The sequence below is a fragment of the Nanorana parkeri genome, unplaced genomic scaffold, assembly GCF_000935625.1.
Source record: "Nanorana parkeri isolate BGI_ZX_2015 unplaced genomic scaffold, ASM93562v1 scaffold1, whole genome shotgun sequence".
Classification (NCBI taxonomy): Eukaryota; Metazoa; Chordata; class Amphibia; order Anura; family Dicroglossidae; genus Nanorana; species Nanorana parkeri.
This window is the reverse complement of record NW_017306269.1, coordinates 562,852-588,964: the sequence shown is the minus strand read 5'-3', so window position 1 is coordinate 588,964 and position 26,113 is coordinate 562,852. Positions and strand designations below refer to the sequence as shown.

The 26,113-nt window shown below is 39.2% G+C and overlaps 1 protein-coding gene across 4 annotated transcripts in view; it reads right to left on the bottom strand.

Moving 5' to 3' along the window:
* ESRRG (estrogen related receptor gamma) overlaps positions 1–26,113 on the bottom strand; it is a 205,054-nt gene that overhangs the window by 124,585 nt on the left and 54,356 nt on the right. For all 4 annotated transcript variants that reach the window (XM_018555713.1, XM_018555636.1, XM_018555788.1 and 1 more), the window contains 2 exons: positions 20,729–21,144; positions 9,227–9,343 (listed from right to left, as the gene is read on the bottom strand). In XM_018555713.1, coding sequence (XP_018411215.1) covers positions 9,227–9,343; positions 20,729–21,144 — 533 coding nt within the window. The remainder of the gene's footprint in view (positions 1–9,226; positions 9,344–20,728; positions 21,145–26,113) is intronic.

Here is a 26,113-nt window from a genome sequence, read left to right as displayed (position 1 = left end):
TTTGCCCTGTGAGGAAAATCGAGAGACAGTAAATAAATCTACAGATCAAGCATATGTATGGGCTGCTTTTTCTTCAGCAGCAGGGTATTTGCACAGTAAATCATTTTCATTATGTGAGTTGTACACATAATCCTCTTAAGGCCTCTGTGCACTTCACCTTCACTTTATTTTACAGACGAGCACCGGAGAGCTAATGAATTCTGAAATGTTTTAGCTCTCAACAGCATTTAACTAGTCAGTATAACTTAATCAATGACTGGGGAAGTGAGGAGGGAGTAGACAATATGCATCTTGTGCCAATGCTATAAGGAGGGTAGAGAGTAACTAGGAGATTTATCAAGTTCGTTATATTCAATATGATTAGAGGTGTTAGTGATATATTCCAATTTGTTAGTATTTCTATCGCAATCAATGTTTTGATCTGATCGTTTGATAATTGCAGTGGGCGTGCTTTTGCTTTCCAACAGATGTGATTGGAAATTTCTCATTGAATTTATTGGAACATCTTTTACGTGGGACAGAAAACTTTTTGTGAAAGCAAATATAATTCTTAGGTGTACGACATGTTCATGATGCTCTAATGGATTTTAACAATGTGTATGCAGGTATTGATGAATCCAGATATCACACAACCATTCGGTGTTATTTACACGTTACATGAATGAGAAGGGCACATAGTATTGTCAATTGTCAGCTTATGATTTGGGTAAAAAGAAACATAAATAACTGCTACTTCCACAGACCAAAAGCCTCGGCACAGGTCACATGGTCTCTAGGTTGCCAGAAGAATTGTGGGTGTATCCTTAGTGACTGGGTCTGTTTTTTTTTCAATTAGACACACCCTCTCTAGTTAGCTTGCAGTGGCATAAGATCATTAGCAAGAAACAACTATTGTACAGTACTAACAAGGAAGAAGGGCCGCAGTATCTCAAGAAAAGAGTGAGAAGCAATTGATTAAGAAATTAGGGCTGCATCAAAAAACCCTTTTTAAAGCTTGGCGACTACCTGGGGAATTCTCTGGAGCCAGAATCGGCTGTGCCTGCCCCCTCCCCTGTCTGTCTCTCTAATGAGAGCTGGAGGAAGAGAGAGGGGGGGGGGAATCCCTGCAGGGAGTGGTGATTGAAAGTCACCGCTCTCTGCTTGAAGAAGACCGTGAGCTGAGTGATCAGCAGATTATGATCGCTCAGCTCTTGATCTATAGAGCTGGCATGTGACAGCTGCAATGTGTAGTGTACATTTTACTCTCACAATATTTCTCCTTTAAATTGGAAATTGCTTTATCAAAATATGTCTGTTAACTGTGGGAAAGTATCAGGGCGTTCATGTATACCAATCTTTAATTATATGATTTTTGGAGATATGGAAAGGTTTGGACACAATTGAAAATCTTCACTGTGTTTCTAGTAATTAGAAGGTTCACTGGAAGCCTTCCCAAAGATAAAACCACAGATACTGTAGATAAAACAATATAGGGTGCCATGGAGCATGAATGATGATTTCATCTCTCCTAACACATTAATATAGCATTATTCATGCGAAGGAAGGCATAGCACCACTGTTTGTATAAACAAATAATCTACACATCCACCAAATGTATTGAATATCTGATGGTTATTAAACCAGATATGATGACATCAAAATCAGATCCATCCATGTTGTCAACATATGACCAGTTTCCAGTGCTGAATATCACTTTGCCTAATCAACAGGCCCCTTGCTCATACCTTTTCTATGACTGAATAGATTTACTGCCACACTTTATACTTCATGAACATGTATAGAGTACTTCATTGAATTTACCTTATGCCGGTACACTTACAAAGGAGCTAAACATAATGGGGGAATTGATAAAAAAAGGAGCAGACAGAATGTGAAGCAGTTGCCCATGGCAACCAATCAGCTACTCTCTCTGGTGTGTTAAGTTAAGCTTTGAAAATGAAAGATAGAAGTTGATTGGTTACTAGGGATGCACAGATACTTTTCGAGTACCAGTGCAGATACTTGGCATTTTCATGAGAACTACCAGGGTTGCAGCGGTTGCAACTGGGACTTGGCTCTGGCGCTCCACCACTGTCCTGAAATCATTAGTCTGTATTGTTTTAGAAAAACTGTCACATGACAATAAACAAAAATGTATCAGTACTCGTACTTGTAAGTACTCGGCAAGTACCAGTACTCGTACTCGTAAAACTAGTATCTGTGCATCACTTTATTTATATTTATAAAAACAAAATCGTACATTAAAACAGAGATGTACAAATCCCAGGAGCTCCGTGTGCTCCTTACAAATGACAGCTGCCTCCTAATTTTTGATTTTTTTTCTAGTGTAGTCTTGGAGCTCAAAAGTATCGGTACATGTACTTGTACTTGTACCGAGTACTGTACTTGGTATCTGTGCAACCCTATTGGTTACCATGGGCAACTGCTCCAGATTTTGTCTGCTCCAGTGGTGAATATATATTCTAAATTGAAAAGGTCATCACTGAAATAATCACACATGAAAAAAAAAAGAACTTTTAGAATGACTCCAGTGCAGGTCACATAACCAATACCACAGCATTAAAATATAGGGGGTTATTCACTAAAGAGCCGAAGGATCCAGCCGTAGCTTTGGCTGATCCTTCAGCTCTCTTTAGCCACCGGAGCCCTTCGGTTAAGTCGAACCGAAGGGCTGCTGTAGGGCTATTCACAATAGCCCATACAGCAGCTGAAGGCGGCCGAGCCAAAGTGACAGCCCAAGCGTGTAGAACGGCCGACCGAAGGATCTCACGGCTGGCTACGCCCAGCTGTAATTACAGATCAGCATCCCCAAATGACCTGGGGATGCTGATCTGTCATTAAACAATAACTGGGCTGAGCCAGCCTTGACTGTCACCGATAGCTCCGCCCAATTGTTTTTCTTTTCTTTAAAATATCTTTCTTTTTTTTAATTTCACTATTTGTTTCCATTTTTTCAACTATTTTTTTTTCTTTCTTTTTAATTACGTTCTATTCTGCTCAGTACCACGAAGGTACAGAACAGAATAGCAGAGTCGCTATTCACTCACTGCCGTTCAGCCCCGATGAGAATGTTGGATCGGCAAAGCATGTTCGGCTGACCGAAGATAGCCAAAGGCATCCGATGTATGGCTGATTTCAGCCGACGTACGGCTAAAATCAGCCGTACTGAGCTGGAGTGATAAATTCTTCATTCAGTGCAGCTTCTACTAGCAAGAACCAGTCTGTTATTTGTACCTGTCCAAACCAGAGAATTTCACATCTCTATTTTTTTTCTCCTAAATAGATTTGAACTGTCAATTTGGAGGCCCGCTGAGCCACCAGCATGTACAGAATACTGTGACCAACATGGAGTTTGAAGCAGCAAATTTTATTACAGGTTCGTAATTGAATTGAACAGGTTTACATTTGAATAGATTTGCAGCACAGCGATCGCAGACACAGGGGCCTGGGACAACTGTCTGTGATATAAAAGGTGTTTTGGAAGGTTTCAGAATGTTCTCCCAGCTCAATGCAGGTTAACGTTCAGCCGGGATAACACATTTATACCAGAGAGAGAAGAAAACAGCAACTTGATGTCATTCAGAATGCAGCTGATTCAGCAAAGCTTTCAAAGTGCTCGCAGACAGTTATTATATATGCATGGCTTGTTATTACACATATAGACTTGACTGTCTTCTCTGAGTAAATATAGTAAGGTGAATTTATGGGTTCTGTTGTGTTTAGAAAAAAATGCAAAAATGTTAAATTAATTCAAAATGCATTTACACAAAAGTCTGAGAGGAAAAAAAAATATCTAGCAAAAAAACTGTCATCTACTTCTCAGCTGGTTGCCCCTTACTTTCAAGACACATAGTTTTCTGCTCAGTTATCTAATAAGGATGAGTGCAGTGATTTTAGCAAAATTTATTCCACCTCAAATTTACTGATTTTGCCTTTGCTGGAATTTCATCAAAACTAGCCTCAAATTTTTCAATGTTTAGATGAAATCTGCTCAGAAAAAAAAATTAGCTTTTGTTTTCTAACAAACCCACGTGATCATCATGTCTAGGCTGACGCGGTGATCACATGGCTTTGTTGATAAAAAGCTATGTCACTGACAGCTGCCACTATATTTCCTTCTGGGTGCACTAGGTGTTCACCTAAAGAGAGATATTTTCCCAAAAGCAAGTGCCTCAACTTTAAAGTAGTATTAAACTCTCAAACTTTTTTTCAATAATGAATTCAGATCAAACAAGTATACATTGCCCAGCAAAGCATTGCTTTACATTTTTGCCCAAGCACTTACAGTCATCCTATTTCCAAACAGCTCCAACTCTCAGTTCGGCATCCATGAACTTCCTGTCCAGTACAAGATCACAAAGGACAATGCAGACTTCAGCAACTGTTCATCTACAAGCTACAAGAGGGGGCCAGGGGAGAGAGAAGTAGCTTGATTTACTGTGTCTGAGTGTTTGTGGAGACACACACAGCTTACTAGCACACACAAGGGTGACTGCATAGCACTCTGCTTAAAAAAGGAGTCACTGTAAAACAGGAAGTCAAGTCCAATGCTCAGGGGACCAGCTGATTCTGCAGGAAACTGGAACTTTTAAACATCAAGGGGCAATATCCATTGTAAGTGATTTCATCAGTATGTGAAACAGCTTAAAATCCCTTTGACTTTAATATCACTTTAATGTTTCAATTACCTCCAGCTGCTTTTAGGTATAATTCATTAGGAAATATTGCATGCTGTATGAAACTGTTGCAGTGGTTGCATTACTAGACCAGTCAGCTAACCAGCCAGTAATGCACTGCTTGGCCAAGCATATCCTAGCTGCAGGGGGCACCTACATCACATTTGGTGTCCGACACCCTCCTCCTTCCAGAGCCACTGGAAAATGAGGATCAGGGTGACAGGAGATTTATATGGACAGAGAAAAGGTAAGTGAAAAAAGGGTGGCCCTTTCTAAAAGATTTGATATAAAGAAGGTAAAATATAATAATAAAAACAGTTTTGAAAGGTTCATCTCTGTTTGCCAATATTATGTTCCCACCAAACGAGGGGTCATATCATTGGCACAGGAACAGATCTAAAAGAGAGTTAAAAAGAGCTTCCCTGACCCACAGGAGCCATTTAAAGGCCGTTACAGCCTTAAACACAACCACTAAATTTTAAAATGTTATCAAATCCAGAACTGTTGCTCATCCCCATATCTGACTGCTAGAAAGGAGGAAGTAGTCATTAACCTTGTCCCCTACCCTCAAGAGGATATTAAGGTTCATCACTGGAGCATTCGGTTGGTCAACTTTTTACAGATTCAAGGGCAGTTCAACTTTTCTTTTATCCAAATGGTCATAAGTAAAGCAACGATGCCCTTATGACTGCACTAACATTCAGATTCCTGACACTGAAGAATATGTATGTGCAGAAGCAATGCCCTGTATTACCCCTCCTCCAATTCTTTGCTTTAATCCACTGCACATTTTATTCCCCTTTACTCGTTAGCGCAGGTCTTTAAACTAGGAAATTAAGGCAATATTAAATCCATTTATTTTGCATTTTTATGATGCTGTGCAGAGTTTAGTGTTGTATTAGTTTTGGCTCCTAAACAAGGGGGAAAAGTACTTGTTCCATTGCCTACATCAATAACCCTTCACATCTCTACTGCATTGTTTGAGAGCTGCATTGTTTCAGAGCTTAAAGCAAGTAAAGAAGTACCTGGCACATTAGACTATTCTGAGACTTTATTCTCTATATTACCAGCTGTGCCTTCATCACTTCATATCCAATCACAGATCTTTTTTTTTTTTCCTAAGCGTTTTGTGAATTTGGCAGACATCCTTGATAAAAGTGCCTACTATATTGCCTGCAAAGCAGCTGTACAAAATAAGGGTACTTCTAGATGGTTATAATCTAATAGAGTTATGTTTGTAAGATTTTAATATGCCTAATTTAGTCATCAATCTGTCGTCTTTTTGTTTTGCTGGAATATTTAATCCATGTAAATTCAGGAGGTTATATTAATTCATGGTTGGGTTGGCACTGGTTTTTTGAAGTCTGTTAAGGGAATGGGGGCTGAGTTATATGTTGTTCATCCCTCTAATGTTTTACTATCTTGGTCTTCTCAGCCCCTTCGCAGCATCCAGTGTGACTGCTTAAAAGTTATTTTTTCACAATGCGTCCTAAATATTATTGGCTTCCTAGACTGAGGAAATGCTTCCTTCTGTCTGCAGAAGACTGATGGCATTCTCTCAGTCTGGCTAAAGTCACTTAACTGGAACTCAAGAATGGCTTTTTATTATAAAAGGTGGTACTTTGCTGTATATTGTAACTTGCCAGGATGAAAATGCATCATCAAAGTAACGCTAAACTCAGGAAGTAATTCTTAAAAATGCCTTTGAGTATCTTAACATTTAACAAAAATGTATCCTATTTGTGTATCACACAGCTGTAGATCCCCAAATCATCTCTGAATTTGTGGTGGCACTGTCCTTTCTGTTCTGACCTTCCTACTTTTGTTCTCCATGTTACTTTTGCTCCAAGCTCGCTCCCGTGATCGACTGAGATTTTAGTCCATCACAGGAGCAAGCTTGGATTGGTGGCTACTTTACAACACACACAGGGACCATGGGGAACAAAAGTAGCCACCCTCCATAACATATATATGGAAGAAAAAGCATGTACAACAAGGTAAAATCCAATTGGAAATTACTTTGAGATAAGAATTTCAATCTTACAATCCAGGCCTTATCTAGCTGATTTGGAAACATTCTCCAATTCAGCTCACTTTCCAGTTCAGTTATGTTGTACTAGAAAGTTCATTTCTCATGCCTTCTCCAAACTCTTTACCCTTTAGTGAATAACCCTGTTTATTTTACCTGTGTTAATTTACTTGAGATGTCAGCATGACTTATAGAGAGCCAGAAGAACTCTCAAAACCCTTGGACTCTATTATGCAAATTCTGACCAGAAACCCTGAAATCATACACCTGCACTTCAATCATTGGACAGAAACCACGCGGGGCAGCCTCACTGATTATTATGGAGACAAAAATCACGAGCTCATGAGTGCAGACTCTGCTTAAAATTTAGCAGGACATAATGTCCTGGGTTTTTGGGGCTCTTGGGGCACTGTATGTAGAATTTGATCCCCCCTGATGCCTGCTGTACCTCATTGACCATTGATGATGCAACATTCATGAGTGTTTAAGTGCAGGTTCTGCTTCAAATCTAACAGAACAGCATTCTCTGGAATTTTGGGGGTCCTAGGGCACTGTATGAAGTATGTGACCCCCCCTTCCTATGTGTCAGCTGTAAAATGTAAAAAATTAACACAGAGCATGATAAGGTTTCTAAACTTTGAGCTTGCAAAATAATTACAACACCAGAGCATTCTATAACATGTGTTCTATAAGAGCTAAGTGTTGGCATATATTTTATCTAAGACAATTAGGCTGTTCACTCAGCTTTGCTGACTTTCATTATCCAATCATGTGCAAGCAAAAATATTATTTTATTTCATGTTCCTTGCTTGTAAATTATTTGCAAAGTGAATTTTCACCACATTAACTAAGCTAATGGAAAATTCCCCTTGCAAAGTGAACAGACTATTTGATTTTAGTAAATCAACGCCAATGTGTCAATCGGGAAGCATCACACTTCCTCTAGTTTCAGTGTCAGATGTTCTTTCTGTAGCAGTTTTCCTGACCCCTACCTCATCCCATCTTACAGACATCTCTCAATATCCTCCCGTTCTTTCTTATCCCTCTTTACTACCAATAATCCTGTGTGTGTCAGTGCTCCATCCACAATCTGTCTCTGTCAGTCTTGCTCACATACTCTGCCATTGTCTGTGTCTGACACTATTGGATTTCCCTGACCATCCCTAGTCTCTCAGCAGCGACTTAGCTCCAATTAAAAAGCAGCTGTTGTGACTGTGTCTGTGTGACAGCCATAAAACTGGAGAAACCTGTTTAATACAAGCCAATCAAATAAACAAATTCTCATCCTGCCCAGTGAAAAAAGCCATAAAACCCGAGCGCTCGTTCTAGGAGTATATTAATCATGGACTTTCTTTTTTCTCTTAATTTGTCATCTTTGTGTATTAAACATAAAAGCACGCCTGACCTTTTGCAATTATACAACTTGTCTTAATAATAAATTAAAATGTATACTTAATAAGTTAGTCCATGGGAAAAAACACGTTGCTTATAACAACTGCATTGGGTAATTTATTATTACAGTTTGAAAGGAGGGATATAGATAGACTGTTCAAAAGATGATTGATAGATAGATAGATAGATAGATAGATAGATAGATAGATAGATAGATCGATAGATCGATAAATAGATATTAGACAGATAGATTGATAGATTGATAGATAGATAGATAGATAGATAGATAGATAGATAGATAGATAGATAGATAGATTAACATAAGATAGATTGTAAAGATATGTGTTAAAGCTGCAAAAACTGTAGCTGAGTAAATACATAAAATAATATTTGTTTGTACTATACCACTTTTGCATTTGCTGCAGAGTTTATTATTTGGCATTAATATTTAGACAGGATAAAATAAAGTTATCTATAACTTTATAAGGTTTTATGATTTTTTATGACTCATGAATTCATGAGCCAAAATGAAAGGACGTTGCCCACTGCAACCAATAGGATGTAATTCTCCTAGTGCAGGTCAGTAAAGGGAAGACTCTGGTTGCTTTAAACATTTCAAGCACATGTCTCTTCATGCACTACAAATATACTGTATAAGGCTCTGCAAACCAAAACCATTTTTGTTTAGTCTTAGGCCTCATTTACACTTTCGGGAAAGGGGTGGTAAACACAAGTGGTTGATATACACATTTTTACTGCCCCAACTGTCTACCTAAAACCTACCATGGTGACTGCTCAAGTTAGTACACATGCTGCAGGGGGTACTTCTATGGTCCATTTAGAATGGACCATAGAAGTCTTTTCTAGATCACAGAGAGACCCCCCAACCACAGCAGACACACAAGTAGGGGTCCCTCTATGTCCTGAACCCTTATGCAGGCAGTGTGAAACGTGTTAGCAGTGGGCTCAGTCAGATTTAATACTTTGCTCTTCGTTATTGGTGATTTCATAGCTGCCTGCTGAACTTCAGAACATTATTATAAGACAGAATAATAAAAAAAATAGTTCCCTGTTATTTACAGAGACTAAACATTCTGTTCAGAGCAACTTAAGAAACATAAGAATGTACCTTCTTTCAGCATTCCGACTTTTAAACACTTCATGAAGCGGCAAGCTTGGCAGGACTTGCGTCTGCGCTTTGTGATTTCACATTCGTTCGTGGCCGGGCAGCTGTATTCTATGTTTCCTGGATTGTAGAGAAAATTCAGAGCAAGTGAGACTTCACACATCATATGGCGGTGGAGATTACATCACAAAAAAGTAACGTTCATTAAAATACTATACGAAGATCTCACATAGGTGGTATTTAAAAAAAAAAATGGGAACAGTATCAACAAAGATATTACAATAACATAAAGTAGAACTGGATCAAACATTTTTAAATTTTGGATAGAGTAAGCAAGGGTTATAAACCCAGATGTTATTTTGCCCTTCGTGTCCAAGTAGGAAGATTTCCCTTCACTTCCTGTCCGATAGCCACAACTGGAATGAAGAGGAATCCTCTGAAAGTAGGGTCATCAGAACTAATGTCCTAATTGGAAGATTTCCCATATATTCCTTTTCTGATGACAACCTAAAATGTGGGATTTTCTTTCACGATCACCGGAACAAATTGTGAGGAAAAATCTCAGTTTGCTTCACTTGAACTTTAAAGGAGAACTATGAGATGAGTGATTTCCACTCACCTTATAGTTCTAGCCGACCTGTGACAATGAGACTGTCACAGGTCGGCTCAGTAGATCGGGAGGTGAGCGAACACATACCGGGTTCACTCACCTCTCGATCCTGTCATGGCTCTCTGCCGTGACAGGGGGAGGGGCTGGATTCCCCTCTCCCCGCTCCGATCTACCAGCCCTGCTGGCAGAACGGACGGGGCGGGTACAGCTGGCTCTGCCTCTAGATAGGCAGAGCCAGCTGTCACTCATGCAGCTGGGTGGATCCGCTCCAGCTGCAGCGTCTCAGTATACCGCGAGCTGTAGCTCGCGGTATACTGAGCTTAGGGTAACGGGAGGACGCTAGTTTGTGTCCTCCCGTTACCCTAAGGAGAACTATGGGGAAAAACACTGACCCCATAGTTCTCCTTTAAAGGACTGAAGAGGTATGAATGTTCTGAATGTTGTCCTCTGCTACACACTGATCCAATGGCTTCAGTACTTTCTGAGTCACTGACTGGAATAAGAATGCAGATGGGGAGTTCTGAGTTTACTGCAACTTTACTGAGCTACATACTCATTCCGAGCTAGTGGCTTAGATGGTGCTGAAGCTAATAGGCCTGGCATCTAGCATTTTCAGAAAGAGGCCAGCAATGGCAATCCCTGTACTGTATCACATAGATAAAAAGTGTAGGTGGAACACTGGATCCTTGTGTAGACAGATGTAATTCTGAGACAGAGGCAGCTTTCTAAATACTGATGTGTCTGCATAGGCCCTCGGAACAATGACCATTAGAACAGGGCAGAGATGATGTGGTTGAAACAATGGTGAGATAAGAGTGCTGCATATGTTCCAATACTAATAACATTTTATTAACTTTAGCCCTGATGAAGGGGGATCAGTAAAGCCTGAAAAAAATTATGAACTGGGTTTTCAATTGCATCAGCAGTGCTCTGGTCTCTCCACTGTATTGCATCACGATAGGGATACTAAATGCAGTGCAATTTGGACAATAAGGAGCATCATCACATTAAAGGGTCATCACCCCACTCCCCTGAGGTTTTTCTCTGGTCATCAAAAACTGTGGCATTTCTGACCTATATGTGCTGCAGTGTCAGTGGTTTGGATGGTACTGAAGCTAATGTGTAACAGTATAACAGCAAAACAACTAGCATTTCTGATATCTGGATTTGGATTGAGGCCAATGTCTCTGAAAGCATTGAGGGCAGAGACAGCCAGGGGTCTAGTGTTTTCTGAAGGAAGTACTTAATTGCAGCCCCCCCATATTTCTTTCACTACCAAATACAAGGCACACAAATTCTTACCCTTTTACAAAATTTTACAGTTTTACAAATATAAAGCAGCAGACGCTGCTGCTCAGTAGAGGCAGGAATACGCAAGGTTTTTAAAAGTAAAATAAATAAATTTGCAGCACACTAACAAAGTCTTTTTATTTATTTCACAATGCTTGTTCTGAATACCTAATGTGATGCTGGTGCCTTTAGATCTCCTTCAAGCTTTGCAAATTTTAAACAAATTTTTAGAAGTAATGAAAAACATTCTAATGTGTTAATGTCTAGGAAGCACTTAAATTTATATCAACTCTTATAGTCAACAATTAATTGATGATTCTATAGCCAACTGATTTTGAACTGTGAAGTGGTCAGTTGTGGGTTAGATTTGTCAAAATGTTATTTAAGTTCCTACGATAATTTTACTTTTATTTATGTTTTTCTACTTTTTAAGAATGTTTTAGTAACCTTTTACTGTATTAACTTCCATGCAGTAGTAAAAAAAAAAAAAGACACTTGTGTTCTTTTCTCTCTCTTTGAAAGTCATTGTTTCAGTGACCAGACTACAGCAGTCTATTCTCTGAAGCCTGTGCAAGACAGCTGGTGTCCTCTTTGGATAATACATGGAGGAGGCTTGCTGGGGGCGTAGGTCAAGCTGTTGGTCCAGACATCTTGCAACAAAACAGTATCCTCTCCACGTTTGCATACTTCTTGCTGACGTCCTTCTCTACAGCAAACTTAATGTTGCAAGTTAAAAGGTTAATAAAGCCACAACTGTGATTTATTAAAAAGTGGACGTCTTGTTGGTTGAGAACGAGGTGGTGAGTAATGCACAGCTCATTTACAAGGGAAAGATATTTTGCAGGGCCTTGTCTTCCTCAACTCTCCTTAGTTTTGTAACCCTTCCCCCCTCGTGATTAAGTGCATTAGTATCTTAATGAAAATGCATTTTGTTTATTGGTCTCTCGGGAAGGAGGAGGTCAGCTCAGCAAATGCATAAATTGTCAAGAGAGACAGTCGGAGCATAATTGCAATCTTACATCTCCTTGTTTGCAGCTCCCAGGGTCCATCAGTGGCCCCCCAGAAAACATGTGCCCATTTTAGTAATTAGCATAGAGTCTGCCGGGGACCTGAGCATTGATGAAATATTTCAGAGTTAATCACACTTTGTAAACACTGATTCATATTGACTTCCTTTCTGCGGACTGATGGCTCCTCATTAAATATCACATTAGCGGATTGCAGAACTGCATCGAGAGTCAAATGCTCAGCTAGTGCTAATTCGACGGGAAGAGACGGAGACGTGCGTTTCTTGAAAATGTGTTAAGTGGCCATGATAAAGAAGTCTGTCAACAGTGAAGCATTAAAGATAAGGCTGCCACAATTTCCTATATATTGGCAATCTGTTGTAGGAGGCCGTGTAAAGGCCATAGGATTGGGAGATTGGACAGACGGAACACAATCCTGGAGCTTGGTTCTCACCTCAGATACTCTCCTATATTAGGTTAACTACTTGCACTCCACTTATTTATTCTTTATCTAGTTTTCTTTATGTAATCTGTTTGGACTGGAAGGTAATTTTATTGTGATCAGCTGTCCATAGTTTAATGTATTTTTCAACTCAAATGAAATTTCAGTTGAAAAGTCAAGGAAAAACATTGTTTGATGCTCTAGATGTTATTCAATTACTAATTAATCAACTGACTATTCAAACAATAATGTAGGAAAGGACTGATTAAAAATTAAAAATTTACTATGTGCTTATCGTGTATGTAATGATCATGTCTTTGGTCCTTTTGGTCTGTGAAAGCTTTTTGTTATATCTGACAAAAAAAAAACCTGTTGATCGCGCTAGAATTTAAGCAAGCTCTGAACTTCCTGTGCTCTCTATCTCTGCTGCACTGAAATCTCAAGCAGTGTTATCAGCTCTGCCCAGATCACATCTGTGAACTACAGAAAACTTCCCCCTATACTATAGAAATAGGGAGGGGGAGAGGTGTTTTGTAATCCAAATCAGGCGAGCAGCCTAGGATGACAATGCTGCTTCTCCATAGATACACTATGGTGAGTGAGTGTCATCACTTTTTGTTTTAGCGCCAGAATCACCAGGTGAAAATAAAGGACAACCTAAAAATATAAAATGAATGCAGCTACTGCTTCAAAAAACTGGCAAGCTGCAATATATTCCTTTTTTGTTCTTGGATCCAGGGTTAACTGCTGTCTATGCACACATTGGTTTCCCTCACTTCCTGTCCTCGTCACAACCACTTTTAGGAGGGGAAGTTAAGAGAAATCCTACCGTAAGGGGGAACAAACATAAAACATGACAGAGGTTTCCACTTTTCCCTACTATATGCTAATAAAAATGGTAGCAAGTGAAAACAGAAGTGCTGTGAACTGCTTCTTTCTTAACTTGGCCTGAAGGACCAAGGAAAAAGGACTCCATAACATTTTTACAATTCAGATGGAATGCTTAATGGCAAAATGGATTAAATGAATAGCATGTTACTCTTGTGGACACCTTTTGGTTGTAATATATAAAGTGTACGTATGCCTGAATGTGGCATAATATGAAGTTATTAAAGCGGTACTAAAGTCTGCAAATACTCACCTTCACGACAGTCCCAAACTATTCTGGGTACAGGGTTGTCAGCCTCCTTAATTGGACAAGATGGGATAACATCCATGCACACAGGAGTTGATTTATCCCAGCACCTAAACTGTACACCAAGCTTGCTGTACATGTATAGCTCAATGTGGTATAAAGAAGATTGTAAGGAGGAAGGGAGTATGTCCAGTATGACATAATCTCTTGTGTAATGAAAAAACCTTCCTGCTCATAATTCATAGCTTTAGGATCATAGTTCCGATTTAATAATAGCTATGGAAGCCTTCCTGCAGACCCAATGTCCTTTGAAGCTGCCATGTAACATGCATGCACAAAGAGAAGATGAGCACTGTTACAGAAAACAAGGCTCCAAGAGACTCTATCACATTAACAAATTTAGAGCAAAGTGAAAAAGTCTTGTGAAAGCAAAACTCTTTGCTCCTATGTTTGCTGTTCCTCCATCAGAGCAAGGGATCAAACTTTATAAGCTTGGAGTCAGGTGGTTCAAAACTTGCACAGGGTTAATGTTGTCACCCCCTCCATCATGTGACAGAAATCGAGTCTGGGGATTGGCAGCTTAGGCTTAAGTACTGCATCCTGGGAAGAAGGTCACATCCTCCCCCATAACCAGAAACACAGAGAGGGTTATTCACTAAAGGGTAAAGAGTTTGGAGAAGGCAAGTAGAAGTGAACAATCTAGGCCAAAATATCTGATTTGGAAAAATTCTCCAATTCAGCTCACGTTCCAGTTCAGCTGTTTTCCTAGATTGTTCACTTCTCCTGCCTTCTCCAAACTCTTCACTCTTTTGTGAATAACCCTGTGAGTATTTCATAAAGGCTCAAAGAAAACAATGGAGAGGTGCAGGAGCATGGTAAGTAAAAAGTAAGCATAATTAGGTCAGAGGTGGTCTTTCAAGAAACTTTGTTTGCTCTAAATAAAAAAATATTGCTTGAAATGAATTAACTGCTGATGTCAAAGAAACACAACAAACTTTTAAATTCTATAGTGATATCACTGACAATACAGCTTGAATATTGTGAAACTTTTATGTATTTCATAGACAAATATATTTTAAACCTCCCCTATTCTATCCAATTTAAAAAAAGTTTTACAAAACTTTTTTGGGATGAAGTAGGGAAGGGTTAGCAACCTTATCAGGTTCTATTGGTCTGTCCCCTCTAGGGAGATTTAACCTGGTGACCATTCCCACTGGGACAGAAAGTGATGAGAAATCCAACGTTTTAGTTGTCACTGGAACAGAAATAGAGGTGGCTGTGTAAAAAGAGCATTTCCTTCACTTTGCTATGTTAACAGGGCAGGAATTAAAGAGAAATGTCATCAAGGGAACATATACAAACATAAAACAGGGTTTTAACCCGTTCCTACTATTATATTTGTTTTTACAAAAGGAATTGTAGCTTTCTGAAAGTGCTGTTTTGGACAAAACTTAGTTGATTTATCAAGCTGTAGCTTATGGGTCATGTTTCCATACAGACCTATATCTTCTGAGAATTGGTTGGAGGAGTTAAAGATTTTTTCCTTGAACAGCTAGAGGCAAATCAACTTACAAAATAGGTGAATCAGTCATTTGTTTTGTGTATGTAGTTCTGTCCAGTGTGCACAATTCTCCTTATGCCAGATAAAAATGAGTAGTTCAACAATTTTGCTAATTTGAGGCTCACGACTCAGAATGTACAATGGTAAGGCTCCATGAAATTAAGCCAATTTTTGGGGAAACAGAATCCAGATACAAAACCCTACCTGATAGCTCAAGCTCCCAAGAGGAGAATCAGCAGCTGAACATCTCAGCAATGCAACATGGGCAGGCTGCTGTCTTCAAGCTGTTGTGGAAATACAAATTCCAGCATCTTCTGTGAGCCGCAGGGGATTCTGGGAATCACAGTTCTTAAACAGCTGGAGTGTCACAGGTTACCCCATGCTTCTTTGGAGGCCTGAGGCCAATGTTCATTCACTAATTGGCATTATTATAGGTGGGAAAGTAATAGGTTCAAAAGAGTCATCTATTTAACAAAATTTGCTCTCGTGATACAATAAAAAAAAAATATTTGGCCATTCGTGCATCCAGATGAGGTTGGGTAAGGACAGATGGTTAACTGGGCACATAGTATGAGTTTGTTTTATGCCTGTTTCCCTCCATGATTGCAGATGTATTTGTGCTTTGAAGTGAACAAAACCAACATGGTAGTAGGGATGTCTATGCTGGGCATGACAAAAATTATAAAACAATTCAAAATAACCCTTGGCTGGTCCCCAAGCAAAGCAAAACAATCCTGGGCATTTTTTTTCTAAAACGGCAATAATAACAATCTTGTACAATTAGTTTGCAGACGGTGTAATTTGCTCTCATACTTGTTAATGGAATCTTACAGATCTCTGGCTTACAGGGGCTAGCCAGCCCTCCCCTGTCAAGTGCCAGAAGTTAATTTGTCTGTCCCTAGTAGAAACCTAATGTGGTTTTGCAGCTGGCAGAGCAATGCCGGGTGATGTCTACTAGCAAAATGTTTCAGAGTAAAAATCTGGACATTTGATCATTCACAGCATATGTCATTAGTAGCTGCATTTAAAGTCAGTTAAAAGGGTTGTACCGCTGTTTTAAAAATAGCATATATGCTTCATCGCCATCTGTACTTTGTATGTTACAGAGCCGTCCTGTTTTTTAGGTATTGGCAAAATTAAACGGTCCCTTTTGTAGATTCAGTTCATAGATGATATGATATGATATGATGATTTCATAGACTTAAGGCTAAACTGCAGGCAGATATATAATCACACCAGTTAATGTTGTTTTTTTTATTACAAAATCATTTAAAGTGTATGTCCAGCCAAACCATTTTTCTCTTAGTTTTCAATAGAGTGGAGAAGCATTAGAATGTTTGCCAGGTTTTTACTGCTATCCGGGGCTCATTTAGAGAGATTTACTCTCACCTCCTGTCCTGATGACGTTTTTCTAGACAGGAAGCGAAGAGCATTAACGAACAGAAACACAGATAGAAATTTTTAAAAAAACAGCAAAAAATTTATTTTTTAAATTGCCTGTCAGATTTGTATTTCCGTTTGTTTCCCAGTTGAAGATTTCCCCTTCCTTCCTGTCTGGTGAAATCATTGTCTGCAGGACAGGAAGTGGGGGTAAATGTCTCTCCCCGGATAGTAGAAAAAACCCAACAGGAATTCTAATCCTTACTAATCTTTCAAAAACCTAAAAAGGAATCAAGTTTTTGGCTTGGGAAAATCCCACTATACCAAATTATGTATGCTTTGTGGATAATCACCCAAGTGGCTAAAGGGCATTGCTAACACACTAATAACCCTAGCTGTGCACATGGAAGGTTACCAGCAAAACTTGCAAAATTGGCGGGAGTTGAAGGAAAAGTTTAGGAAACACATCCTTTTAGTGCTAGCAGCTGTAAAAGGGATAACAGAAAAAACTACTATATATATAGATATAGATATATATCTATATATATAGATATATACATATATATATATCATGTATTCCATGTCTTCGGGAAGTACCGGCCTCTAAAAGACAAACTATGATACTACCTGTCTTTAAAAAAACGAGCTAAGTCAATATAAAATAATAAAGCGTGATAACAAAAAACATTTTCAGTTATCATCTGACTATTTCCCAGGGTATGTTTTTCATTCATCTGTTTATATTTTTTGCCAATTACATTCAAATACAATTGTGCTTTTTCTTTAAAGTGCACCTGTCTCCCCTAAACAGTAGCAGTTGAGGACATTCACCACATGGGCTGAACACATATTTCTGGGAATGCAGCCTATAAGTTCACCGAGAAGCAATTTGAATGAAAACATAAAATGTAGAGATTTTTGTTTAAGTGCATTGATCTCATTGTTGCTTTTACATGACTTTTTTCATCTAATGGAGTTTAAAAGATAATTATTTAATTTTTAATGAAGAACAATAAAATGTATCACAACGCTTTTGTTTGTTTACAACGCTAGAAAAAAAAGTTCTGGAAAAGAAAATCTTACTTATTGGCAGAACTTGTAACGCTCACCTTCAGGTTGGCATTAGGCATAAAAGGCAAGTGCAAAGGACGGCAAGATTAACCGCTAGTGGAATGACGCCACGGGTAGTTAATAACAGCTCTTATCGTGACTTTGGATAAAAAGTAAAATGTTATCACGAGGCACAAAAGCCGCAAGGTTCAGTTCTATTTACTCTCCATTCTAATGGAAAAGTGGCACAGGTTTGCAGTACGCTGACCCGGGGCAGCGGCTTGTAAACAATGCATAAGCCGCGGCCAATCTAGTCGCGTGGAGTGTCCATTAAGTGGTTTATCTTCTATCGGGAAATGTACTTATCTTCATTTAAATACAGCTATCAGCCCGTTTTGTATTCTAATGGCAGTGCCGTGTAAGAAAACCTGTTGTGTACATTAGACGTTTCCACAGATTGCAGGGTACTGCTGCAGCGGTTAATACGCAAATGCTGAGTTAATGAAAAAAAGATTAAAGTTCTGCACAGTTGATACGTGTTTCGGAATGCCCTGGTACGTTTGTGCAATGGGAAAGGGGATATATTAATCAAATGTGCATACATTTGCTCATGACTTGGGCATCAAATATTGTCTTTCTTGCAGCATCATCAACCCCTCTGTGGCCACAAAGGGGGAAAGGTATGGGGAGTAACTATTACTAAAAACAGGCAGGTCTTACAGTCTTATTTACCTCTTCGTCTAAAGAATGAATAAAACAGCCATTAAATCAGCTAAATACACTTCAGCTGCATCAAAACACATAGAGGGGAATTTATCCAAACTGGAGCAGACAAAATCTGGAATAGATGCCAACCAAATAGCTTCTCTCTTCAGTTTGCTCATTTAAGATTTGAAAATGAAACATAGAAGTTGATTGGTTGCCATGCACAGCTAGTCCAGATTTTGTCTGCTCCAGTTTTGATTAATTCCCCTCAAGGTGTGCAAATTCTTACAGTTTGTTTTCATTAGAAATTAGCCATGGCCACAGAGTAGAAAAGCCTGTCCCCTGCCAACATATTGCAGAGAAGGACCCTGTGCAAACAGTGGTCTCGCTGCAGAGCTCCAAAAAGCCCCCTGGTTAATCAGAACTAAATATCTGCAATCAGCAGGGAGCATGATTGCAGAGCATTAAGTCTGACTCAGCAGGGCACCAAAATAAGATGTCACCTGTGACAATCTGCAAACCTAATTTGCATATCATAATTTATCTGGCCCACTAAGTTAAATATATTCTGTAACACAGTGTAAAGATCAACAATGATGTATAAGTGCAGTAACCCACTAGAACCAAATGGAAATCCTCTCATAGCTGATCTGGCCATGGTATACTGCTCTGTGTTACAACACTTTGCATGTGTTAATTGCACTGTACACTGCCTTACGGAATAAGTCTGAGACTCTTTTGCTTTAAAGCTTCCATTCTCTGCAATCCATATATTGACTGTGGGAAGAGAGCATGTGACATGTATCTCTAAACGCCTTCCTTCAATGCAGACACAAACAGCAGAATATTCAGGAGGTCACTTTTAACCAGGAAGAACATAACACAGTTGATTACTGTCCATGATATTTTTTTGATTTGCACAAACAGCACTACTTGGACCAAGGAAGAAGGGGGGTAGATCCCCAAAAACGTGTCCTGAAAATGTAACTGTTATTGTAAAATAAAATGGGCAGTACTCAACTGTGTTGTTGTAAGTAGACTAACACAGCTACAATCACCTCAACCAGGAAGCAATTAAGAAATTAAACAATTAAACAAATAATATACAATATAAAATTTTTGTTGTTGGTGCTGTCAGTGGTGAGAGGAGGACAGTGGCCTTGTAGAGTAATTTACTCTTAAAGATCATAACACAGACTCCGAGATTTGGTTGTAGTCACAATCTAATTTATAATCAAAGGCTGTCTTTCAAGTCCCTGATGCCAGAGGAATCAACAGGAGATGATCTGTGATTACAGTGCTTCTATTGTGAATTTTTAGGTTGAATTGCTCCACAAAGTCTGTATCTACAGAGGCCAGAAAGGGCTTGTTTTCAAGGTCATTTACTGCTTAGAAGAAGAATGCTTAAGAATATGTACAACCATGAATGTCCATAGAATGGCCACAGGTGCACTTTAATATCCAGTCTGACACAGGAGACAAAAGATGCTGGACACATAGCTCCCAACCAACTTTGATGCCTTTGTCCCTCTTTCCTCCTCAGTTGTCGCTATTTTTGGTCTGATGTATAGCTACACATAAATAAACTATTTAACTACCATAAATGTTTTACTACACAAAATGTTTGATCCAGTCTCCTATATTATAGGATTTATTATGTTGTAAAAAAAAAAGAAAATGTAGTGGTGAAAGAAGGCAAAAGTGGCTATAACAAATAATTTTTTGTGCATTCAATCTTCATGGTCCACTTAACAGGGCCTGGCAGGAGTGTCTCTTTTACCTGTCTACCTCGTGCTAAAAGGTGCCCCTATTTCCTATCTTAAAAAGTTGAAGGGTATGTAGACATATGAAAAGATTCTTTTGGCCTCAGTATTTTTCTGGCAGCTGACTAAAGTAGGCCAAAAAAGTATGATTTTGATTAGTAAGCTCATTCTACCAACAATAATCCAAGATCTGTGTCCTAATACATTTAACTAAACAGCTCACTGAAGACTTGATTCTCTATAACAGTCTTGTAGGCTTAATCAATAAAATAGCCAAGGAGCAAAGTGTAGAGCTGCCAACAACCAATCAGCACCCATCTTGTATTTGTCTGGCATCTGTAAGTCTGTCTGGTTGCAAAGGGTGACTGCACTGTGCACTTACGCCTTGAATTACTTACTTGATTAATGTCTCTGGTGGTGAATCTTATAGAATTGGGCCATAAAAACCTTTACCAAATATATATGAAAATTGACATAAGGATTTCATTTTAAAAAATTGGTGATATTATAACAATGTCTTGACTTGGTATACATATTGTCTGATAAAAAATAAAGCACCAACCTTGAATTGTCCTTTTGAAAAAAGCCTTACAGGCCTCACATGAAGCAACCCCATAATGGTAGCCTGACGCTATGTCGCCACACACCAGACACAGTCTTTTGGGCATTGCATTGAGCATGTATTCACATTTGGTCTGTGACTCTTCGGCGATGGTGCTGGAGCAGTCATCGTATCGTTTCCTGACAGGCCCATTGCCACCAAGACCTGTGGCCGAAGGGTACAATGGTGGCGAGTCCAGTCCATTCTGGTGCCCATTCATGGTGGAACTGTAGCTCCCGCTGGCGTCAGAGGAGCCACCTGGGCTGTGGTGGTTGATACTGTCCGTCAGGGAAGCTGGACTTGAGGGTTCCGTCTTGATGTACGACGAGCAGCTTGAATCAATGTGTCGATCTTTGTTTGACATTCTGCAGAGAAGCCTGCATGGTAATAAGGAGGAGAGAAAAGAGAAGACTCCGTTTAATAAAAAGCAAGCTTCCTATTCTTTAAGATTGCTCTGTAGGGGCTAAAGACTGCACATCATTCATCCATCAGTCAATAACTCTTGTTGTACATGAAGGTAATCAGCATAAGGCCATGACAGAGATTTAGCAATGTTACAGACAGACGGTAAACAAAAACTTTAAAAAGCACAAATCCCGTTTCCCAAAGGTAGAACCGCTTGTCAATCGCAAAACTGTACATGCGAGAAGACGAACACACCGCAGTACTGGAGGCTTAACCAAAAATGAAAAAAAAAACCCTTCAAAAACGATTGCACAAGAACATGTAAATTCCGATACCATGCAATTGATTATGTTGGCCCGTCAATCATTATTACATCACATTCCTCGATAGGGATATGAAAACATGCCATTTTTTCTCTCAGTGATGATGATATAGGAAAATAGTTAATAACAGAAATCCAGTTAATACATGGATAGATTGTTACAAAATGTAATTTATACATTGTAAGTACAGTTTCTATGTTTTACTTGTGTGAAAATATGTTAATATATCCTTGTTGCCTTATGAAATTCCCATGTGGATATCCAGTTGAATTTTCCCTTAGCAGCTTTACATTAAAATATCACACATACTTTAAAAGTGACTGTAAAAAATTAAAAAGTTGTGGGCTACATGTTTCTGTCTCTCACCGTAAACAACATGGTTCCTTTTTTCTATAGAAGAAGTGCAAGGCACACTCACTAGATGAGATATACAAATGCTAAGTACCTAAATCTGTAACTGGGAAAGATTTTAACCCATTAGTTAAAATTTCCGATAACCTCCAACTTTTCTTGACTCTACTGAATGTATTTAAAGCATATATCAAAGGTTAATTTATCTTGGTCAATGGCTTACAGCCTCAAATAACGTGCAAAATCCCAGTTTTGAAGTGAAAAATTACTTAGGAAACATCTTGAAAACATATATACATATAAATCTAAAGGACAACTTTACTTTTAATAAAGTTATGCTTTAATGTTTCCCACAACCCCCTTGGTGAAGTCCAGGTAGTAAAATACCCAGCTTTCTCCCCACGCTTGAGTTAAGACTGTGCGGCACTCTGTAGCACGACACAGCCTGGACAGGTCCAGTTACTACTGGACCTGTATGCTATTAGTCCTATTTATTCCTATGGTGAGGTTGGTACTACTCCGTGTGGTTAGGGGCCAACATAAGTACAGACCAGTCATAGGAAGGAAGTAGGAATGCATGTCCAGTAGAAGCTGGACATAGCAGGTCGTCTTTTAGATTGTAAGCCCTCAGGGGCAGGGCCCCCCTTACCATCTTGTCTTGACTTGTATTGTGATTGTAATGTCTTCCTTATATTGTAAAGCGCTGTGCAAACTGTTGGCGCTATATAAATCCTGTATAATAATAATCATAATAATAGTTTTTGCTGCAAAGGCAGTGCCAGGGAGGACCACACAGTGAAGAAATCAGGAGTTTGGATGAACTTTAGGTATTTGTTTACAAGGACTTTACTGAGGAGGGTGGATGAAAATGACAAATCAAAAGTCAACCCAAAATGAAGCTGTCCTTTAAAAATCACCAACACTGACCTACGTTAGAGTGAAATTTTACAACACAACTATTCACAGCAGTCCTTGCCCTCAATGGAGCTCCTGATGCACACTAGTGCTAAACCAGTCAGAAGCCAATTCACCTACACATCAAAACCTACATAACACATGCAGAACATACACACTCCAAGCAAATACTGATGTTAGTGGGGATTCACCAAAAGACGGCTCCGTGCTTAGCCTGCAACCTCTTTAAGAAATACAGAAACTCTGTTCAATATGTGACATTTTTTTTTAATAACTCTCCAACCTTCATCCGTTAACACTAATTAGCACCCTAGAAGTGGCTCGCCTGTCCTTACAGTCATGTCTTAGGCCAACATATGAAAGAAAGTGGTCTAGCTCTGACTTAGAGCAGCTCTGTGAATTCCTTTTAATTTAGAGCACTTACAAAACCACTTATTACCTTATAATTACTGGACTGCTCTCACATACATTATGATCTTAGGCTACAGTTAGGAGTTATTAGGGTACTAAAATACGCTCCCTTTTTACTCTCTCTCTCCCCGGCAGTGAATTTTATGCAGCCATGATTAAAACATTCATTCAGATTCATTCCTCGCAACTGGGCTTTCACCAGATATTGCAGACTCCTCTGTCTGCAACAATGCCAAGCGCATCCTCTTTCTTGTCTAGTTACTGCTGATGTTTTCTGTCCATCAGGTAGTATATGTTGTCTATCTAGACTAAGTCCTAATTGAGTTTAAGGTTTTAAGAAGTTTAAATTTTTGGGTGCTTATTGAATATGGAGTTGAAAAGGTCCATTTGTAGTTATCCCACCACTTGTTTGGTGAACTGTCTTTGTATCTGTATTTGACCTATTTATGGAGGTTATTTTGGATGTTGTATTTGGCATCTCAATGCCCAACTAAACTCCTACAGGGCTATTCACAAAAGGGTGAAGAGTTTGGAGAAGGCAGGAGAAGTGAACAATCTAGGCCAACATAGCTGATTTGGAAAAAGTCTCCAATTCAGCTAATTTCCAGTTCAGCTATGTTGTCCTAGATTGTTCACTTCTCCTGCCTTCTCCAAACTCTTCTTTTAACCCTGTTAGTCTATCGGCAAAACACATTCCAAGTGCATCAAAATAAAGTTGTAGAGTTGTTGTTTTTTTAAAGAAAGCAGCCATGGCCTAAGTAGAAAAGCCTGCCCCTTGCCAGAATACTGTAGAGAAGGACTCTTGACCTGTAGAAGCAGTTATCTCTCTTTAGAGGTCCAACGCACCCCCTGCTGTGTCAGACTTACAGCCTTATAGCTTTGCAGTCAGCAAAACCCATGACCCCCTTTGATAGGAGAGCTCTGACTGGGGGTATGTCAGATGTCTGCAAAGACACCTCTGCTTCCACTCACAGAGCAATGTGCATTCCTTGCAGATTCCTAGCATGGGACAAGCTTTTCTACTCAGGCTGTGACTGCTTTCTAAAGAAAACAAACTGCAAAGACTTTGCGGATTTAAAATGAAAGTTCAGTCAAATCTTTAACTTGCCACTGTTTAAGTGTTTTTGACAAATGTGTCATACATGGGTATCTGGTACTCTTTGTACTCTACTGCCTTGGAAAAGGGATCTGCTCCCAGATTTGACTATAACACCCAGAACTTCATGACAGGTTGAGTAATTACCTTTATCGCCTCTGTCATACACTGATTGGCTAGGAGGAATGTGCTACTTGCAGCCAATATCTCTGATGGTTCATTAGTGTAAAGGTGCCCATACACCTTACAATAATCTGCAGATTTTCTGTGGTCAGATGGAAAAAGTGCAACAGATTGGCCCAGGTGGAGATTACTCCATCCACACAGTTAAGTGTAGATGGAGGAATCTGTTGCACCTTTTCCATCAGACCACAGAAAATCTGCAGATAATTGTAAGGTGTATGGCCAGCTTAAGGTAGGCTATAGGACTTATCTTGAATGAACTGCAGATTATGTGTCTGGCTAACAAAAAATGTACCCCTTACATATAAATGGGCTTATTCACTAAAGATACAGCTTTCTTAGAAACTAAGATAAGGTGAGCTACAGGAAATTCCTACTGCAAGGTGACCAATAACAACCAAATCAAAAACACATTCATACTGGCATATCTAGATAGTATCACAGTGTTCTGCCCTATGCCAGGACTAACAAATGTAAGGGGAAAACATAAAAAGAAATCTGAACTCTAGGCAGATATAAAATATTGAATCTAAATCAGCTTTGTAATCATGAGCTTGGAGCGGTGGCTACTTTACAACACACACAGGGACCATGGGGAACAAAAGTACCCCCCTCCAGAAGGAAGGACAGTGTCAGTGCCAATTCAGAGATTATTTGAGGATCTACAACTGAGTGATACACAAATAAGATACATTTTTATTAATAGTTAGGGTACTTGAATGTATTTTTAAGATTTAACTCCTGAGTTTAGTGTCACTTTAACTGCAGCAGAGAAAAAGCAGGTCTCCTTACCCGCCAGACAGGCCTGTGCTGCATGGCAGAGCTATTTAACTCTTGATGGACAGGGATACAAAACCTTAGGCCGCTAAAACAGCTCCCTTATATGTATTGTATATGAGTATTTAGCTGTTTGCCTGGAGTTTGGCTTTAAAACGGTTTAATTAGTAGTGGCTGATGACTTTAGGGTACTAAAGGTTGTATATCTCCGGGGTTTGAACACACCCTAAAAGTTCTATAATAGGACAAATCGGCATAAAAACGTGATAGCTTTTAAATGGGAAAAAAAGAGCGATTCGATTTACATATGCTTCCTTAACTTTTACGTCTATCCAAGGCTTCTGCAAATAATGCCCATATTTACTTTAATCGTCATGTCCTACAGTGCTTTCAGCATCTGTCAGATGGCAGAACATTTGCACTTGGCTATGTAAATTAAGGGGAAAAAAAACCTTTTTTCCTCTACTGATAGCCACGGAGAGAAGTATCATTTTGACCCGATTTCACAAATTCTGCCTTGTAGACGAAAGTTGTTTGAACATCAGCTGCAGGACAGCCATTGTTATGCCGCTCTCTATTTGGATTCGTGGTGGAAATAAGCTCCGACGAGGGGGTGGCGGGGAAGGGGGGTGACCTGCTAATTACAGAGGAGTTCATTACACTAAAGACACTGCAGACATCATTCCATTATACTAAGCTGCTAACATCAGAGCTAATTCACATTCCTCTCTCACTCAAAGAGAAGAAAAAAATCTGGGATTTTATTATTGAAGGACAGAAATATTCACAATTATCTATAAATTCAACTGTCACACAGTGGGTTTTATTCTGGCCCCTTCTTCAATCTAAAATTCAAGGCACTAAAATCCACATTAAGTCTTGCCA